This window comes from Hyperolius riggenbachi, chromosome 10 (assembly GCF_040937935.1).
Source record: "Hyperolius riggenbachi isolate aHypRig1 chromosome 10, aHypRig1.pri, whole genome shotgun sequence".
NCBI classification, from domain to species: Eukaryota; Metazoa; Chordata; class Amphibia; order Anura; family Hyperoliidae; genus Hyperolius; species Hyperolius riggenbachi.
Genome location: NC_090655.1, coordinates 264,443,122 through 264,460,268, shown reverse-complemented (window position 1 = coordinate 264,460,268; position 17,147 = coordinate 264,443,122). Strand labels below are relative to the sequence as shown.

General features: G+C 50.7%; 2 protein-coding genes across 2 annotated transcripts in view; one reads left to right on the top strand and one right to left on the bottom strand.

Moving 5' to 3' along the window:
• LOC137535385 (zinc finger protein 721-like) overlaps window positions 1-17,147 on the bottom strand; it is a 378,642-nt gene that overhangs the window by 122,907 nt on the left and 238,588 nt on the right. The gene's annotated exons all lie outside the window — the stretch shown is intronic.
• The window catches only part of LOC137535388 (zinc finger protein 271-like), a 96,047-nt gene that overhangs the window by 70,995 nt on the left and 7,905 nt on the right, over window positions 1-17,147 (top strand). The window contains exon 8 of the mRNA XM_068257218.1: window positions 764-786. Within this exon, the coding sequence (XP_068113319.1) occupies window positions 764-786 (23 nt within the window). The remainder of the gene's footprint in view (window positions 1-763; window positions 787-17,147) is intronic.

The following is a 17,147-nucleotide window of genomic DNA, read 5'->3' as shown; positions in this document are numbered from 1 at the left end:
TGCTGTCCTCATCCTCCTCCTCTGCCGCCTCATCCTCTCTCCACCCCCGCACCAACTCAGCTGCGCTGTGCTGATCCCCCTCATCAGCAGCCAGGTCAGGGACCTCCACCAAGTCCTCCTCCTCCTCCCCCTCAGAGGTGGACTGCGCAGCTGGTTGCCGCTCCTGCTGGTCCAAGGCTGCCGCTCCCTGTTCCAGCAAAGCATCGAGGGCCCTGTTCAGCAGAGAAACCAGGGGCACCCACTCGCAGACCATAGCATGGTCCCTGCTCACCATGTTTGTGGCCTGCAGGAAGGGAGCCAGCACTAAGCACACCTGCTGCATGTGCCTCCAGTCATCATCGGGGACGATGGACGGGATGTTGCTGGTCTTGTCCCTTCTCTGAGCTGCGGAAACAGTGGCCAGGGCAAGGTACTGTTTGACAGCGCGCCTCTGTTCAACCAGACGCTCCAACATCGCCAGGGTGGAGTTCCAGCGAGTCGGAACGTCAAGGATCAGCCGATGGCGTGGCAGATCCAGCTCCTTTTGCACGTCTTCCAGGCTCGCACAGGCTGCAGCCGAGCGCCGGAAGTGACGCACAACATTCCTTGCCGTTTCCAGCAGTTCGCCCATCCCCTGGTAGGTGCGCAGGAACTTCTGCACCACCAGGTTCAGCACGTGGGCAAGACAGGGGATGTGGGTCAGGTTTCCCCTGTCTATTGCGGCAACCAGATTGGCCCCATTGTCGGCCACCACCTCTCCGACTCTGAGGCCTCTGGGGGTCAGCCAAATCCTCTCCTGCTCCTGGAGTTTGGCCAACACATGGGTTGCCGTCAGCTTGGTCTTCCCAAGGCTGACCAAGTGCAGCAGCGCTTGGCAGTGGCGGGCCTTCACGCTGCTGCTGAGGCGGGGGGTTTGGCCAGGTGTGCCGGAGGATGGCAGAGGATCGGAGGAACCTGCTGCAGTTCCCCTGAGCCTGCGGGGTGGCACCACCCACTGTGTTGCTGCTGCTGCTGTGCCCGCTGCTGCTCTCCCATCCTCACCCCCTTCCACCAAGCTGACCCAGTGGACAGTGAAGGACAGGTAGCGGCCTGTCCCGAAGCGGCTGCTCCAGGAGTCCATGGTGACGTGGACCCTTTCACCAACCGCGTGCTCCAGCCCTCGCTCCACATTGGCCATCACAAAGCGGTGCAGTGCAGGAATGGCCTTGCGGGCAAAGAAGTGTCTGCTGGGGAGCTGCCAGTCTGGGGCTGCGCAAGCAAGCAGCGCACGAATGTCGCTCCCCTCCTGCACGAGCGTGTACGGCAGGAGTTGGGAGCACATGGCCCGTGCCAGCAAGCCGTTCAGCTGCCGCACGCGACGGCTGCTGGGAGGCAGAGCCCTAACCACCCCCTGGAAGGACTCGCTCAAAAGGCTCTGGCGTGGCCTTTTGCTGACACGGGAATCAGCAGACACAGCAGAGGAGGCCACTGAGGACTGGCTGCCAGAACAGGCCTCAGTGTCGGCGGCAGGAGTTGCAGAGGGGGGAGGAGCAGTGCGTTTCCGCACTCCTGCTGGTGCTGCTGGAGGAGCAGGAGGGCGGGTGGCTGCTGTTGCTGCTGCTGCTGCTGAAGGCTGTGCAGTGATGGGTGTGGTGCCACTGCCAGCAGCAGATGCCTTCAGCCTCTGGAACTCCTCATGCTGGTGGAAATGTTTAGCCGCAAGGTGGTTGATGAGCGAGCTGGTGCTGAACTTTAAGGGGTCTGCACCTCTGCTCAACTTCCGCTGACAGTGGTTGCAAGTGGCGTACTTGCTGTACACAGTGGGCATGGTGAAAAACCGCCAGATTGGTGACAGAAACTTCCCCCTACGGCATGGAAGCGCTGCTGCCTGTCTCCCTGTGGTGGTTGGGGGGGGGGGGGCTTGGGTGCGGCTGGGGGTGGTACTGGCTGATGCTGCTGCTGCTGCTGCTGCTGAGCCTGAGACACCAGCAGGCTGTGGGACGCTGCCAATGCTTGCAATGATGCGCCTCCTTGCAAGGCCCACAAGCGCATCCTCCTCCTCCTCCTCAGAGCTGCTGAGGACGACATCCCCTGGAGGTGGTGGCACCCAGTCTCTGTCTGTCACCGGGTCATCATCATCCTCCCCCTCCTGAAACATGTCCTGCTGGGATGAGGACCCCCCAAACTCCTCTCCTGATGCATGGATGGGCTGCTTGACTGTCGCCACAGTCTTGCTGTCCAATCCCTCATCCCCCAAAGTGCCCATCAGCATCTCCTCCTCAAGATCGCCAACAACAGCAGACAATTTACTCATGATGCCTGGGGTCAAAAGACTGCTGAATGACAGGTCGGCGAGTGACGGTGAACTGGCCTCCTCCCCAGACCCTGCTGGGCGGCTGCTGCGAACAGGGGTGGTGGTGGTGGTGAGGGTGGAGGCCTCGGATGCAGAGCTGATGGCGGGCTGCTCATCCTCCGTCATGAGTTGCACCACAGTGTCTGCATCCTTTTCCTCAATGGGACGTTTCCGACCCGGCTGGAGGAAAATGGGAGCAGGTGCTACACGCTGCTGCTGCTGTGTCTCTGCAGCGTGAGTTGCAGATGCTCCTGCTGGGCGGCGCCCAAGGCGTCCACGGCCAGTGGCTATGGGAGGAATGTTAGCCACTGACGCTGCTGCTGCTGCTGCGGAACTGTGCATGGTGGCGCGCCCGCGGCCGCGGCTTGCCACAATGCTGCTCCCTCTCCTCCTGATTCCCTTGCTGCCCTTCCCCTTGCCCAAACCGCGCTGGCTGCCACTTCCAGACATCTTAAATGTTTTGGGCGTATAGACAAAAGTTTTGTAAAAGGGCGGGTGAAAAGTGGGGTACTTTAATGGAGTGGGTTGGTTGGTGAGGTGACTGAGTGAGTGTCCCCTAGTACAGTAAGTAAGTAGTAACAGTCAGGAAGTACAACTAGCAGTTACAATAATCAGTAGTAATCACAAGTAAATTTAGTGTGTGTACACTCAGACAGTGAGTGCACGCACGCAGGAGCTAGTAGCCTATGAACACAGTGACTGAGTGTCCTAGACTCCTAGTACAGTAAGAGTAAGTAGTAACAGTAAGTAGAACTAACTAATTACAATAATCAATCAGCGATCAGAAGGAAATGGAGTGTGGGTGTGTGTACACTCAGACAGTGAGTGCACGCACGCAGGAGCTAGTAGCCTATGAACACAGTGACTGAGTGTCCTAGACTCCTAGTACAGTAAGAGTAAGTAGTAACAGTAAGTAGAACTAACTAATTACAATAATCAATCAGCGATCAGAAGGAAATGGAGTGTGGGTGTGTGTACACTCAGACAGTGAGTGCACGCACGCAGGAGCTAGTAGCCTATGAACACAGTGACTGAGTGTCCTAGACTCCTAGTACAGTAAGAGTAAGTAGTAACAGTAAGTAGAACTAACTAATTACAATAATCAATCAGCGATCAGAAGGAAATGAAGTGTGGGTGTGTGTACACTCAGACAGTGAGTGCACGCACGCAGGAGCTAGTAGCCTATGAACACAGTGACTGAGTGTCCTAGACTCCTAGTACAGTAAGAGTAAGTAGTAACAGTAAGTAGAACTAACTAATTACAATAATCAATCAGCGATCAGAAGGAAATGGAGTGTGGGTGTGTGTACACTCAGACAGTGAGTGCACGCACGCAGGAGCTAGTAGCCTATGAACACAGTGACTGAGTGTCCTAGACTCCTAGTACAGTAAGAGTAAGTAGTAACAGTAAGTAGAACTAACTAATTACAATAATCAATCAGCGATCAGAAGGAAATGGAGTGTGGGTGTGTGTACACTCAGACAGTGAGTGCACGCACGCAGGAGCTAGTAGCCTATGAACACAGTGACTGAGTGTCCTAGACTCCTAGTACAGTAAGAGTAAGTAGTAACAGTAAGTAGAACTAACTAATTACAATAATCAATCAGCGATCAGAAGGAAATGGAGTGTGGGTGTGTGTACACTCAGACAGTGAGTGCACGCACGCAGGAGCTAGTAGCCTATGAACACAGTGACTGAGTGTCCTAGACTCCTAGTACAGTAAGAGTAAGTAGTAACAGTAAGTAGAACTAACTAATTACAATAATCAATCAGCGATCAGAAGGAAATGGAGTGTGGGTGTGTGTACACTCAGACAGTGAGTGCACGCACGCAGGAGCTAGTAGCCTATGAACACAGTGACTGAGTGTCCTAGACTCCTAGTACAGTAAGAGTAAGTAGTAACAGTAAGTACAACTAACTAATTACGATAATCAATCAGCGATCAGAAGGAAATGGAGTGTGGGTGTGTGTACACTCAGACAGTGAGTGCACGCACGCAGGAGCTAGTAGCCTATGAACACAGTGACTGAGTGTCCTAGACTCCTAGTACAGTAAGAGTAAGTAGTAACAGTAAGTAGAACTAACTAATTACAATAATCAATCAGCGATCAGAAGGAAATAGAGTGTGGGTGGTGTGTGTACACTCAGACAGTGAGTGACCGCACGCAGGAGCTAGTAGCCTATGGACAGTGACTGAGTGTCCTAGACTCCTAGTACAGTAAGAGTAAGTAGTAACAGTAAGTAGAACTAACTAATTACAATAATCAATCAGCGATCAGAAGGAAATGGAGTGTGGGTGTGTGTACACTCAGACAGTGAGTGCACGCACGCAGGAGCTAGTAGCCTATGAACACAGTGACTGAGTGTCCTAGACTCCTAGTACAGTAAGAGTAAGTAGTAACAGTAAGTAGAACTAACTAATTACAATAATCAATCAGCGATCAGAAGGAAATGGAGTGTGGGTGTGTGTACACTCAGACAGTGAGTGCACGCACGCAGGAGCTAGTAGCCTATGGACAGTGACTGAGTGTCCTAGACTCCTAGTACAGTAAGAGTAAGTAGTAACAGTAAGTAGAACTAACTAATTACGATAATCAATCAGCGATCAGAAGGAAATAGAGTGTGTGTTGTGTGTGTACACTCAGACAGTGAGTGCAGTGCGCACACGCAGGAGCTAGTAGCCTATATGAACAGTGACAGTGAGTGTCCCTACGGGTACAGTAAGAGTAAGTAGTAAGTAAGTACAACTAACTAACAATAATCTATCAGTAATCAGAAGGAAATAGAGTGTGTGTACACACAGACAGTGAGTGAGTGCACACACGCAGGAGCTAGCTAGTAGCCTATAAACAGTGACAGTCAGTGAGTGTCCTACTCCTAGTACAGTATAACTACAATACTATTAGTAAAGGACAGCAGAAATACTGGTATAGATGAGAGAAATAAACAGAGGACAGCTGCCCACAGAGGCAAGGCCCCCCTGAGGCCTAAACCTGTAAGCTTGCAGCAGCTGCCTGTCTCTAATGTAACACACAAGCTACTAACTAAAATACAATGTCTATCTAACTAACAACAATATAGGTGTATATGGCAGGTGTAGGTGAGCAAAAACGCTAGGTAAATGATCACAATAGAGCACTTGCTAAGCCAAAGCACAAAGGAGCAACTCTCTCTCTGTACAAGTCTCAGGTAAGCATGGAGAAACGGAACATGGCGGCCGCTATTTATAGGGTAGGGGCTGGCCAGGGTCCCCCTCTGTGATTGGCTGCCGTCAGAGGGCCTGGGAGCCCTCTGATTGGCTCTAAGGACATCAATCTGGGCTATGACGCTATTCGAGCTCGGTACCGAGCTCGAATAGCGCCGAGTTGCTCGAATAGCTCGAATAGTGAATGGGCTATTCGAGTGTACTCGGATAGCGCATTCGAATAGCTCCAGCTATTCGGAGCTCGAATACCGAGCTCGAATAGCTGAAAAAGAGCTCGAATATTCGAGCTACTCGAATATTCGAGCTCTGCTGAGCACCACTGCTGCTTCCCCAGCCGAAGGAGACTTCAGAAGTCTTTGGGGGGCCCGAGTTGTCGGGAGGACGGGCAGCTCTGTACCGTGATTGCGAGATCTTGCAGGTGCAGCACATGGCCACTCGTCCTCAGGAGCAGTCAGGTTTCTCGAATACTTCCAAAGCCTCCTTCAGCCGGGGAAAGCAGTATTTGACTAATTTAGTCAAATACTGTTAGTGCCCATTCATACTACGGCAATTAGTGGGCAATTCCCACTAATCGTCAAAGCGATAGCGTTATTTTACCCTACGGCAGTGATCTCACTGCCGTGATTGGGGCTGATCGCGGGCGTTTTACGATTAACGCCAATCGCAAAATGTGTTACATGCAGAATTTTGTCCCGATTCTAGAGCGATCGCAGCACAGTGGTTATAACGCGTTGACTGCGATCACTCTGAATCACAGAAGTGTGAGCAGTGATTTTACCTCGCTAATCGTGGAAAATCACCCGCGCAAAGCGCTAGTGTTTTGCGATTTGGGGCTTTACCAGGGGAGCCAGTGCAGGAACTAGAGCCCCCGAGAGAGGATCGGGAGGGTTCTATAGGACCCAGAGCCTTGTCTCTCCTTAGGTAAGTATCTGCTTCATTTTTTTATTATTTTTTTACATGCTGTTCCCATTACCTTTAAAGGACAACTGAAGTGAGAGGGATATAGAGGCTGTAATATTTATTTCCTTTTACACAATACAAGTTGCCTGGCTGCCCTGCTGATCTTCTAATACTTTCAGCCATACACCCTGAACAAGCATGCAGCAGATCAGGTGTTTCTGACATGATTGTCAGACCTGATTAGATTAGATGTGGGCAGCACGGTGGCGTAGTGGTTAGCGCTCTCGCCTTGCAACGCTGGGTCCCCGGTTCAAATCCCAGCCAGGTCAACATCTGCAAGGAGTTGGTATGTTCTCCCCGTGTCTGTGCGGGTTTCCTCCGGGTACTCCGGTTTCCTCCCACATCCCAAAAACATACAGATAGGTAATTAGCTTCCCCATAAATTGGCCCTAGACTATGATACGTACACTACACGATACATACATAGACAAATTACTATGGTAGGGATTAGATTGTGAGCTCCTCTGATGGACAATTAAGTGACAAGACAATATACTCTGTACAGCACTGCGGAAGATGTCAGCGCTATATAAATACTAAATAATAATAATGCATGCTTGCTTCAGGTAGATCAGCAGGGCTGCCAGGCAACTGGTATTGTATGAAAAGTTAATAAATACGGCAGCCTCCATTTTCTTCTCCCTTCAGTGTTACACTGTTGCTGTGATCTCCCAGCTGCAGCCTCTCCATTAGTGTTGTCCGGATCATGAACAATTCAGATCTTCGATCCGAATCTTTTTTGTGAGTCGAATTATCCGGATCATCACAAGGAGTGATTCGGTTCACAGTGAGGAACTGCAGCTTCTTCTGAGCACGTGAAGAGTTAGGGACTGGGAGTGAGAGAAGCAACTCCTCCCAGCTCACTGAGGGTGAGGGATCAGGTTACAGCAGCATAAGCAGTAGAGGCAGCTCTTTGGTTACAAAGTTATTAACTCCTGGTCTCGCACGCCCACCATCACTATCACTTCTGGCCAGGCCATGCCTCACACGACCACTATCATATAGATATATATACGTAACAATAGGGCCGTTTTGTGGGGGTTGGAGGGGACACAGCATGAGGGGACAGCCATGGCCTCATTCGGGGGGGAGGGGGGACGTTCCACCCCCTCCCTCACCTCAGGGCTCTCCCCTCAGCGCTCTCCTCCACTTTAAATTAGAGTCCGGGCAGCGGACAGATACATACCTTCCGTGCGCTCCAGCATGTGTTCCTCTCGCTAGTCTCTGACGCGACTTCCTGTAACAGAAGGTATATATCTGTCTGCTGCCTGCTGCTGCCCGGACTCTAATTTAAGCTGGAGGGGAGCGCAGAGGGGAGAGCCCCCCCCCCCGAGGTGAGGGAGGGGGTGGAACGTCCCCTCTCCCCGCCGACTGTGGCCATGGCTTTTCCCTCATGCTGCGTCCCCTCCAACCCCCACAAAACGGCCCCAAAGGGGGGGGGGGGGCCCACTCAGATCAGAAATTCTGCAGGGGGGCCCGGTGGGGCCTAGTTACACCCCTGTATGTATATATATAGTTTGGCATACTGGGAGCTGTAGTCCCCCCCATAGACACACACATATAAGGCTGGGGAGGCATGCTGGGAGTTGTAGTCCCCTCACCTTCACCCTCTTGCCCTGGATCTCCAGGCTCTTCATAGTGAAGTCCACCCCGATGGTATTGCACTGACTCTCCACAAACACGCCGCTCTTGAACCTCTGTAAGATGCACGTCTTCCCGACCCCGGCGTCCCCGACCAGATCCAGCTTAAAGGGATACTTAAGTCAAAAATAAAAAATGATTTTTACTCACCTGGGGCATCCCTCAGCCCCCTGAAGCTGTATGGTGCCCTCGCAGCCTCGCTCCGATCCTCCTGTCCCCGCCGGCGGCTACTTCCGGTTCGGCGACAGCCGCTGACAGGCTGGGAACGCGAGTGATTCTCTGCGTTCTTAGCCACTATATCACCCTCTATGCTGCTATAATGTATATGTTATACGCTATAGCAACATAGAGGGTGATATAGCAGCTGGGAACGCGGAGAATCACTCGCGTTCCCAGCCTGTCAGCGGCTGTCGCCGAACCCGGAAGTAGCTGCCGGCGGGGACAGGAGGATCGGAGCGAGGCTGCGAAGGCACCATATAGCTTCATGGGGCTGAGGGATGCCCCAGGTGAGTAAAAATATTTTTTTATTTTTGACTTAAGTATCCCTTTAAACAGGAAGTCATACACATCATCCAACTCCACGGGGGCTGCATGCCGGTGGCCCAGGAGCGCACCACGTGACGTGTGCCGACACTGCGGAACTACAGCGGCAGCTTTACAGAATACCCAGCATGCTCAGGGAGAATCAGATGGGCAGGCCATAAAATGTTAACTCTTGACTGTTAACTTAAAGGGAAGGGTCGCGCAGACTATGATAAACAAACTGCACTTACCTGGGGCTTCTTCCAGCTCCTGGTAGTCGATCGATGCCCTTGCCGCAGCTCCTCTCCCTCTCGGTGTCCAGCTGACCTCGCCATCTGTGCGCTCCACGGCGGGGGGTCACGTGGTGTAGGGACGTCATCGGGTCCCTACTGCGCAGGCACAGTAGAGACCAGATGACGTCACTTACACCACGTGACCCGCGCCGTGGAGCGCACATGAAGCCGACCCGGAAACCGGCTTCTTCATCGCTGGACGCCGGGAGGGAGAGGAGCTGCGGCGAGGGCACCGATCGACTGCCAGGAGCTGGAAGAAGCCCCAGGTAAGTGCATGTTTGTTTTTTATAGTCTGCGCGGATCTTCCCTTTAACTCTGGAGGGGATAAGGCCCCTTGCTTGCTAAACCTCTCTCTTTAGGTGGGTAAAGGCTATCTTATCATCCCGCAGGAGTCTACATATCATGTCTTAAAACAGAACTAAAAGTAAAATATATCACTGAAGTTGACACATAGCTTGCTATACTAACAGCCAGGCTTCATAGTTACATAGGTTGAAAAAAGACATACGTCCATCGAGTTCAACCAGTACAAAGTACAACTCCAGCCCGTCCCCCACATACCCCTGTTGATCCAGAGGAAGGCGAAAAAAACCCCACCAGGCATGGTCCAATTAGCCCCAAATGGGAAAAATTCCTTCCTGACTCCAGATGGCAATCAGATAAAATCCCTGGATCAACAGAATGTACAGTGCAGGGAAAGTCCTGTCCTGCTAGTCATTTCACCCCCAGTCTGCTTCCCTAGTAAAATGATTCAAAGATTCGGATCAAAGATCCGGATCTTTTCAATGATCCGATTTGAATGATCCGAATCCTTGAAAAGATTCAGACTTTCCATCTCTACTGGGGACACAGGCCACCACTGCAACCCTTGAGTGCAGCTGATTCCACAAACGGAGTCTGCCGTTAGCCAATTCACCACAAGATGGCAATCTCAATTCTTCTAGGTGGAACGTGAAGAGGAAGAGATGTAAGATAGGAAGTGATGTAACACAGTAGGAGGAGGAGAGGAGACATTGTCGGAAGAGGTGATTATGTGTTTGTTTTTTTTAAATTATATATTTAAAGGGAACCTTAACTGAGAGTGATATGGATGTTTCCTGTTAAACAATACCAGTTGTCTGGCAGTCCAGCTGATCTCTGTGGCTGCAATAGTGGCTGAATCACACCCTGAAACAAGCATACAGCTAATCCAGTCTGACTTCAGTCAGAGCACCTGATCTGCATGCTTGTTCGGGGGCTGTGGCTAAAAGTATTAGAGACACAGGATCAGCAGGCGATTCAGGCAACTGGTATTATTTTAAAAGGAAAAGTCCATATCCTTCTCAGTTTAGGTTCCCTTTAAGATATTGAGGTCAGGGTGGACAGAGGAGGTCATAGTATACCTGTCATTATCCTGATCATCCTCCTTGCAGTAATTGCCATACAAGAGACTTTTATATAACTGCTGTGACTTGTTTGCCAGTTTTCTAGTGGTCTGCCCTACATGCGCTATAGATTTTGGTTGGCATCTTGCTTTACTAATCATAATTCAGATCACTCACATAACAGAACAAAGCCAATCTGTCCAAGTATAGTCATGTCACCCCCACCGTGTCCCCCCAGAATTGCCACTATCCTCCGGTATGTCATGTCCCCCATCCCAGTAATGCCGTTTACTTCCCAGTATAGCCATGTCCCCCCGGGGTCCTCCCTGCATTGCCATTATCCCCCAGTATGTAATGTCCCCCATAGTTCAAGAAGACAGGTCGGGCAGAGATGTCATTTCACCTTAAAAAGTTTATTGGTAGCAGATGTAACAGCCAGAGGATGCCCCCGAATGATCCCCCACCTGACAGCTGTTTCATGACCGATGTTGCATCATTGGAGGCATAGCGGAGGGTGCAGACTGGCCTCCCAGCACCCTCCGCTGTGCCTCTAATGATGTGACATCGGTCATGAAACAGCTGTCAGGTGGGGAAGCGTTTTCCTTCGGGGGCATTCTCTGGCTATTACATCTGCTGCCAATAAACTTTTTAAGGTGAAATGACATCTTTGCCCGACCTGTCTTCTTGAACTATGTTTGGATGTTTTCCTTTGGCGGAGCCAAGATGTATTTGTAACTGGTGAGCTGCAATCTTGGTCATTCCACATATGCTGAAGTGCTGGTTGTTTCTTTCTATACAAGTTGTAATGTCCCCTACCCCAGTAATGCCATTTATTTCCCAGTATATCCATGTCCTCCCTGAGAACCCCCCTCCCACAGCATTGCCATCATCCTCCAATATGCAATGTCCCCCTGTCCCCCCACCCCAAGTGATGCCATTTCTCTCCCAGTATAACCATGTCCCATTCCATTACTTACCCCACCTCCATGCAGAGTAGTAAAAGATAGAATTTACATTGGTGTATAGCTAGCTGTCACAGTGTGCTCCAGTCCTCTGCTCCCATTAGCCTCAGTCTCTGCCTCTCCTCATATCCTCATCCATCTACCACTACCAGCACTGCTGTAACATCACAGGAATGGTAACAGCGGGAGGTGGATGTGGGGAGAGAAGGCCAGCTGGAGAGGAGGCAGAGGGAGGACAGGACTGCAGCACGCTGTGAGTATAGTGCACAAGTAGCTATAAACCAGCTTATTATGCTTTCCTGTGATACTCTGCATGACCCTACCACCCACAAGTGACAGTAATGCGGAGTGCTGGGGGGAGGGGGGTCTTGTACCGATAGTTTCACTATTGATAACTGTACAGCCTACATAATACTCCCATTTATCTATCAAAAGGCAGCAGCATCCTTGTATGGATCACATGACCCTATCACTGAGGATGGAGAAGGACCAGAGTCACATGACTGAGAGGATATTCAACCTCACCTTGGAGATCATCTGTCTGCTGACTGGAGAGGTGAGGAGGATTCTGGGAGATCACATGTCATTCTTATCTTTAGCAATAAATTACACAGCCAGGTCCAGGGCAAGACAGGCAGGGACTGTATTAGCCTCTGAGGATGCACCTGTGTCTTTTCCCCTGTTCCCCTTGAGCCCCCCCCCCCCCCTCCTCCTCTCCTGCCTGGCCAATGCAGAGTCATGAGTGAAGCTTGGATTTCTGCTCCTCACTGCACCAGGAACTCAGAGAAAGTGCTGCTAGCCTGTGACATGGCTTTTTCCCCTCTAGTGGTGTCTCTTATTATTTTCATCACTAGAGGGAGAAGAGGAGATACTGTGAGTCTGACACAGCTGAGTTTCCGGTGAAGTGAGTAGGCAACACTGCAGGCGGAGCAGTGCTTTTCAGCGCTGCTAGATTTGGGCGCAGCCGGCGCCTCCATAGACTTCAATAGGAATCATTCCTATTGCAGCGCTCTGTGAGTAACATCGGCTCCGTCAGAAGACGGAGCCAAGGTTGCTTAAAAACATGATAATTCGGCCTCCAGCAATCGCTGTAAGCCAAATTATTTCATTCCCCCACTATCCATGGCGGCCTGGAGGGGGAATAGTAATTAAATCGGCCCGGACTTGTGCAGAAGCAGGATCGGCTATATACCGCTGTATCCTGCGCCCAAGTCTACCGGCGCCGATTTCAAATGTACTCCACTGCAGGCTCTGCTCACAACTCTGCATGTTGTGGGGGCATCTAATACTGGTGGCACATATGACTATCTAAACTGGGTAGAGGGCTGCTTAATACTAGGGGGCACATCTGGCTGTATAACTTGGGAGGTGGGCTGCCTTATACTGGGGGCTGATCTTGCTACTTATATTGAGAAGGAGGGCTGCCTAATACTGGGGGCACATATGGCTATCTAAACACAGGAGTGGGGTTACTTAATGCTTGGAAACATCTGGCTACTTATACAGGGAAAGTCATACCGGCCCTGCACTTAACTGACTGGAGAGGTGAGGAGGATTCTGGGCGGTCATGTGACGTTACTGTTGATCTTTCCATACAGAGTTTTCCTCCAGTAAAGTCTGGTGATCATGTGACCATCACGGTGCCCCCACCTCACTCCCTTTTATCTAAGAGAGACAACATCCAGGGGATTCTGGAAATCACCAGGAAGATGATAGAGCTGCTGACAGGAGAGGTGAGCAGTGCTGGGAATTATGGGACATTTGAGCAAAAGGAGGGGGAAGGATAGTTGGCACTGCAGCTTGGGGCAGCTAACTCTGGAAGGATGTAGGCAGGGTTCACACACACACTCTTCTCCTGCTGCGGTACAGACTGCGTGCTCTGATGAGAGTAGAAGGCAGTATGAGCGGAAATGAAGAGTAAAGAAGGCAATCGGCACTGCAGGTGCTTTATTCCAACAGCAGGGCAGAGTAATGCAGTACAAGATTCTTGTAGCTAAAAAAGTGGATCACATACCATCTGGTGGAGTGTGGTGGTGCGGTGGGTGCTGGGAACAGGTGCCTGACAGCCGTTTTGCGCTATGAATGTGCTTCCACGGAGGCCATTATGGGACATTATCCAGTAACAGCAAGGGGTGTGTCTAGGTGGTGATTGTATCATTGTGCTTGTCAGGTTTCTATAAGATGTCAGGATGTCACCATCTATTTCTCCATGCAGGAGCGGCAGTATATAGAAGGACACCAGGACCTCTACAAGAACACCATGATGGAGAATCAGCCACCCCTCACATCACCAGGTAAGAGGAGACGTCAGTGTTCTCCCCAGACTCTTTTAGCTGGGTGCTCCATCTGGCTAGTTTTGGTGAGCTCCCGGCTGTCACTGGCTCACCTCCTCCTATTCTGTTAGCAGAGTTGCACACAGAAGCACCGGGCCTGCATTCTCTCATCTTGCCCCACCCAGCTACTTTTTCATGCCTCCTGAAAGTTCTGGGGAGCACACTGGACTTTCATTTCTTGTAAAGGAAAGAGGGGGATATAGGAGGACCCTCCATACTGCTATTATCTGATAAACACATAGAGACAATATATTTAGTCAGTGTGTGTGTTTCCTACAGATGGATCCAGTAACAGTAATCCACCAGCGAGATGTACAGGTCCACTTTATTCCCAGGATTGTCTACAAGAAGATCACACCATCCTCCATGATTATCAGGTAGGTGGGGCTGAGGGTCCCCGGAGACTCCAAACTGTGTGACATTGTTTCCTCCTGTCTATGCTGTTATTTGTGTTCACATTAAAAATTATCTCTCACTTTATCCACTTAGGGTGGAGAACTTATATGTGGAAGTGTTGTGGTTAAAGAGGAAGAAAAATATACATATGTGAGGAGTGATCAGCAATCTATGGAGAAGGGTGACATGATGAAGACAAATAAAGAGGAAGAAGAAGATACTTATGTGAGGAGTGATCAGCAGTCTATGGAGGAGGGTGACATGATGAGGACAATCAAAGAGGCAGAAGAGACCTATGTGAGGAGTGATCAGCAGTCTATGGAGGAGGGTGACATGATGGGGACAAGTAAAGAGGAAGAAGAGACATATGTGAGGAGTGATCAGCAGTCTATGGAGGATGGTGACATGATGGGGACAAGTAAAGAGAAGGACACTGTTACAGAGGGCAGAACAGGTGAGTAATCAGCAGTAAATATAGAATAATGTGTATCTGCATTGCTGGTATGACTGTCATTGCTCACAGACTGGCCATATTAGGGCTTATGCTATGTGCTCATGTTAGATTTTTACCATCTATAACTCTCAATCATGATAGTATTTGGTGACAGCTTGCTAACCGTAGCAGTACAGACACCCTAAGGAAGAGAAAGGTCTCTTTATTCTCTCTCACTGGGCTGCCCTGTTTTCCTTTGAGACTTTAGCAGTGGCCGCTTGCTAGTGTCGAAGCGTTTTATATCTACTAATTAGTTCCAGTGCTGATGCCCTTATGTCTTCGTTCAGCCACCTTAAAGCGGATCCGAGATGAAAAACTAAGTATAACAAGTAACTTGTCTATATATCTTATCGAAAGTTTAGATAGTTTACACAGCAAATCTATCTGCAAACAGCTTCAATAGAATATGATTATATCTTCCTGTGATACAATGACAGCAGCCATGTTGTTTGTAAACATTACACAGAGGCAGGCTTATCTGCATCTTGAGCAAAAAATCCTAATCCCCCCCTCCTCCTCCCCTCTGCCTCTGACATCTCTGGCTAGTAATATCTCCCCCTCCTCTTGCCCAGGTTGAGCTCCCATGAGCCCTTGCTACTGTCTGAAAATGCCTTGGCTCTCTGAAAACCTGTGGGCGTGGCTTGTTTAGTTTATAGGGAATTAGGGTATTAAAACAAAAACAAAATTGGCTTGAGGAATGCCCTATAAACAATAGGAAGGGAACTCAATGTGAAAAAATTCATCTCGGATCCACTTTATCCCAGGTTGCTTAGCAACCAAGGATGCCATCTATGGGGAATTGTCTGCATCTCAGCTCTTCCTGTGTGTCTGACACAGCTGAGACACACGGCCTAACACCCAGAGGTGAAGTATTTTGACATCATCCATATGTGAGTACGTAGAAATGGTTTAAACACTCACAGGTTATAAAGCGATACAGCCTCGGAAGAAGCGAGCACCAGTGTGAAATGACTAATGGGCTTTAGTGCCCTGCGCCCACTGCCTGACTCCTCCCATCACCTAGGTATGTCAGGCTTCCTTTAGTGCCCTGCACCCACTGCCTGACTCCTCCCATCACCTCAGTATGTCAGGCTTGCTTTAGTGCCCTGCACCAACTGCCTGAGTCCCCCCATCACCTCCGTATCTCAGGCTTGCTTAAGTGCCCTGCACCCACTACCTGACTCCTCCCATCACCTCGGTATGTCAGGCTTGCTTAAGTGCCCTGCCCCCACTGCCTGACTCCTCCCATCACCTCGGTATGTCAGGCTTGCTTTAGTGCCCTGCCCCCATTGCCTGACTCCTCCCACCACCTTGGTATGTCAGGCTTGCTTTAATGCCCTGCACCCACTGCCTGACTCCTCCCATCACCTGGGTATGTCTGGCTTGCTGTAGTGCCCTGCACCCACTGCCTGACTCCTCCCATCACCTCAGTATGTCAGGCTTGCTTTAGTGCCCTGCACTCACTGCCTGATTCCTCCCATCACCTCGGTATGTCAGGCTTACTTTAGTGTCCAGCTTCCACTGCCTGAGTCCTCTCCTCACCTCTGTATGTCAGGCTTGTTTTAGTGTCCTGCCCCAATTACCCGACTCCTCCCACCACCTCGGTATGTCAGGCTTGCTTTAGTGCCCTGCACCAACTGCCTGACTCCTCCCATCACCTTGGTATGTCAGGCTTGTTTTGGTGTCCTGACCCAATTACCCGACTCCTTCCACCACCTCGGTATGTCAGGCTTGCTTTAGTGTTCTGCAACCACTGCCTGACTTCTTCCATCACCTCAGTATGTCAGGGTTGCTTTAGTGCCCTGCACCAACTGCCTGACTCCTCCCATCACCTTGGTATGTCAGGCTTGCTTTAGTGCCCTGCCCCCATTGCCTGACTCCTCCCATCACCTTGATATGTCAGGCTTTCTTTAGTGCCCTACACCCACTGCCTGACTCCTCCCATCACCTTGATATGTCAGGCTTTATTTAGTGCCCTGCCCCCACTGCCTGACTCCTCCCATCACCTCGGTATGTCAGACTTGCTTTAGTGACGTGCACCCACTGCCTGACTCCTCCCATCACGGGGGTATGTCAGGATGGCTTTAGTGCCCTGCCCTCACTGCCTGACTCCTCCCATCACCTTGGTATTTCAGGCTTAAGTGTCCTGCCCCTATAGCCTGACTCCTCTTATCACCTCGGTATGTCAGGCTTGCTTTAGTGCCCTGCCCCCATTGCCTGACTCCTCCCATAAACTCAGTTTGTCAGGCTTGCTTTAGTGCCCTGCACCCACGGCCTGACTCCTCCCATCACCTTGGTATGTCAGGCTTACTTTAGTGCCCTGCACCCACTGCCTGACTCCTCCCATCACCTCAGTATGTCAGGCTTGCTTTAGTGCCCTGCCCCCATTGCCTGACTCCTCCCATCACCTCGGTATGTCAGGCTTGCTTTAGTGCCCTGCATCCACTGCCTGACTCCTCCCATCACCTCGGTATGTCAGGCTTGCTTTAGTGCCCTGCACCCACTGCCTGACCCCTCCCATCACCTCGGTATGTCAGGCTTGCTTTAGTGCCCTGCACCCACTGCCTGACTCCTCTCATCACCTCGTTATATCAGGCTTGCTTTAGTGCCCTGCACCCATTGCCTGACTCCTCCCATCACCTTGATATGTCAGGCTTTCTTTAGTG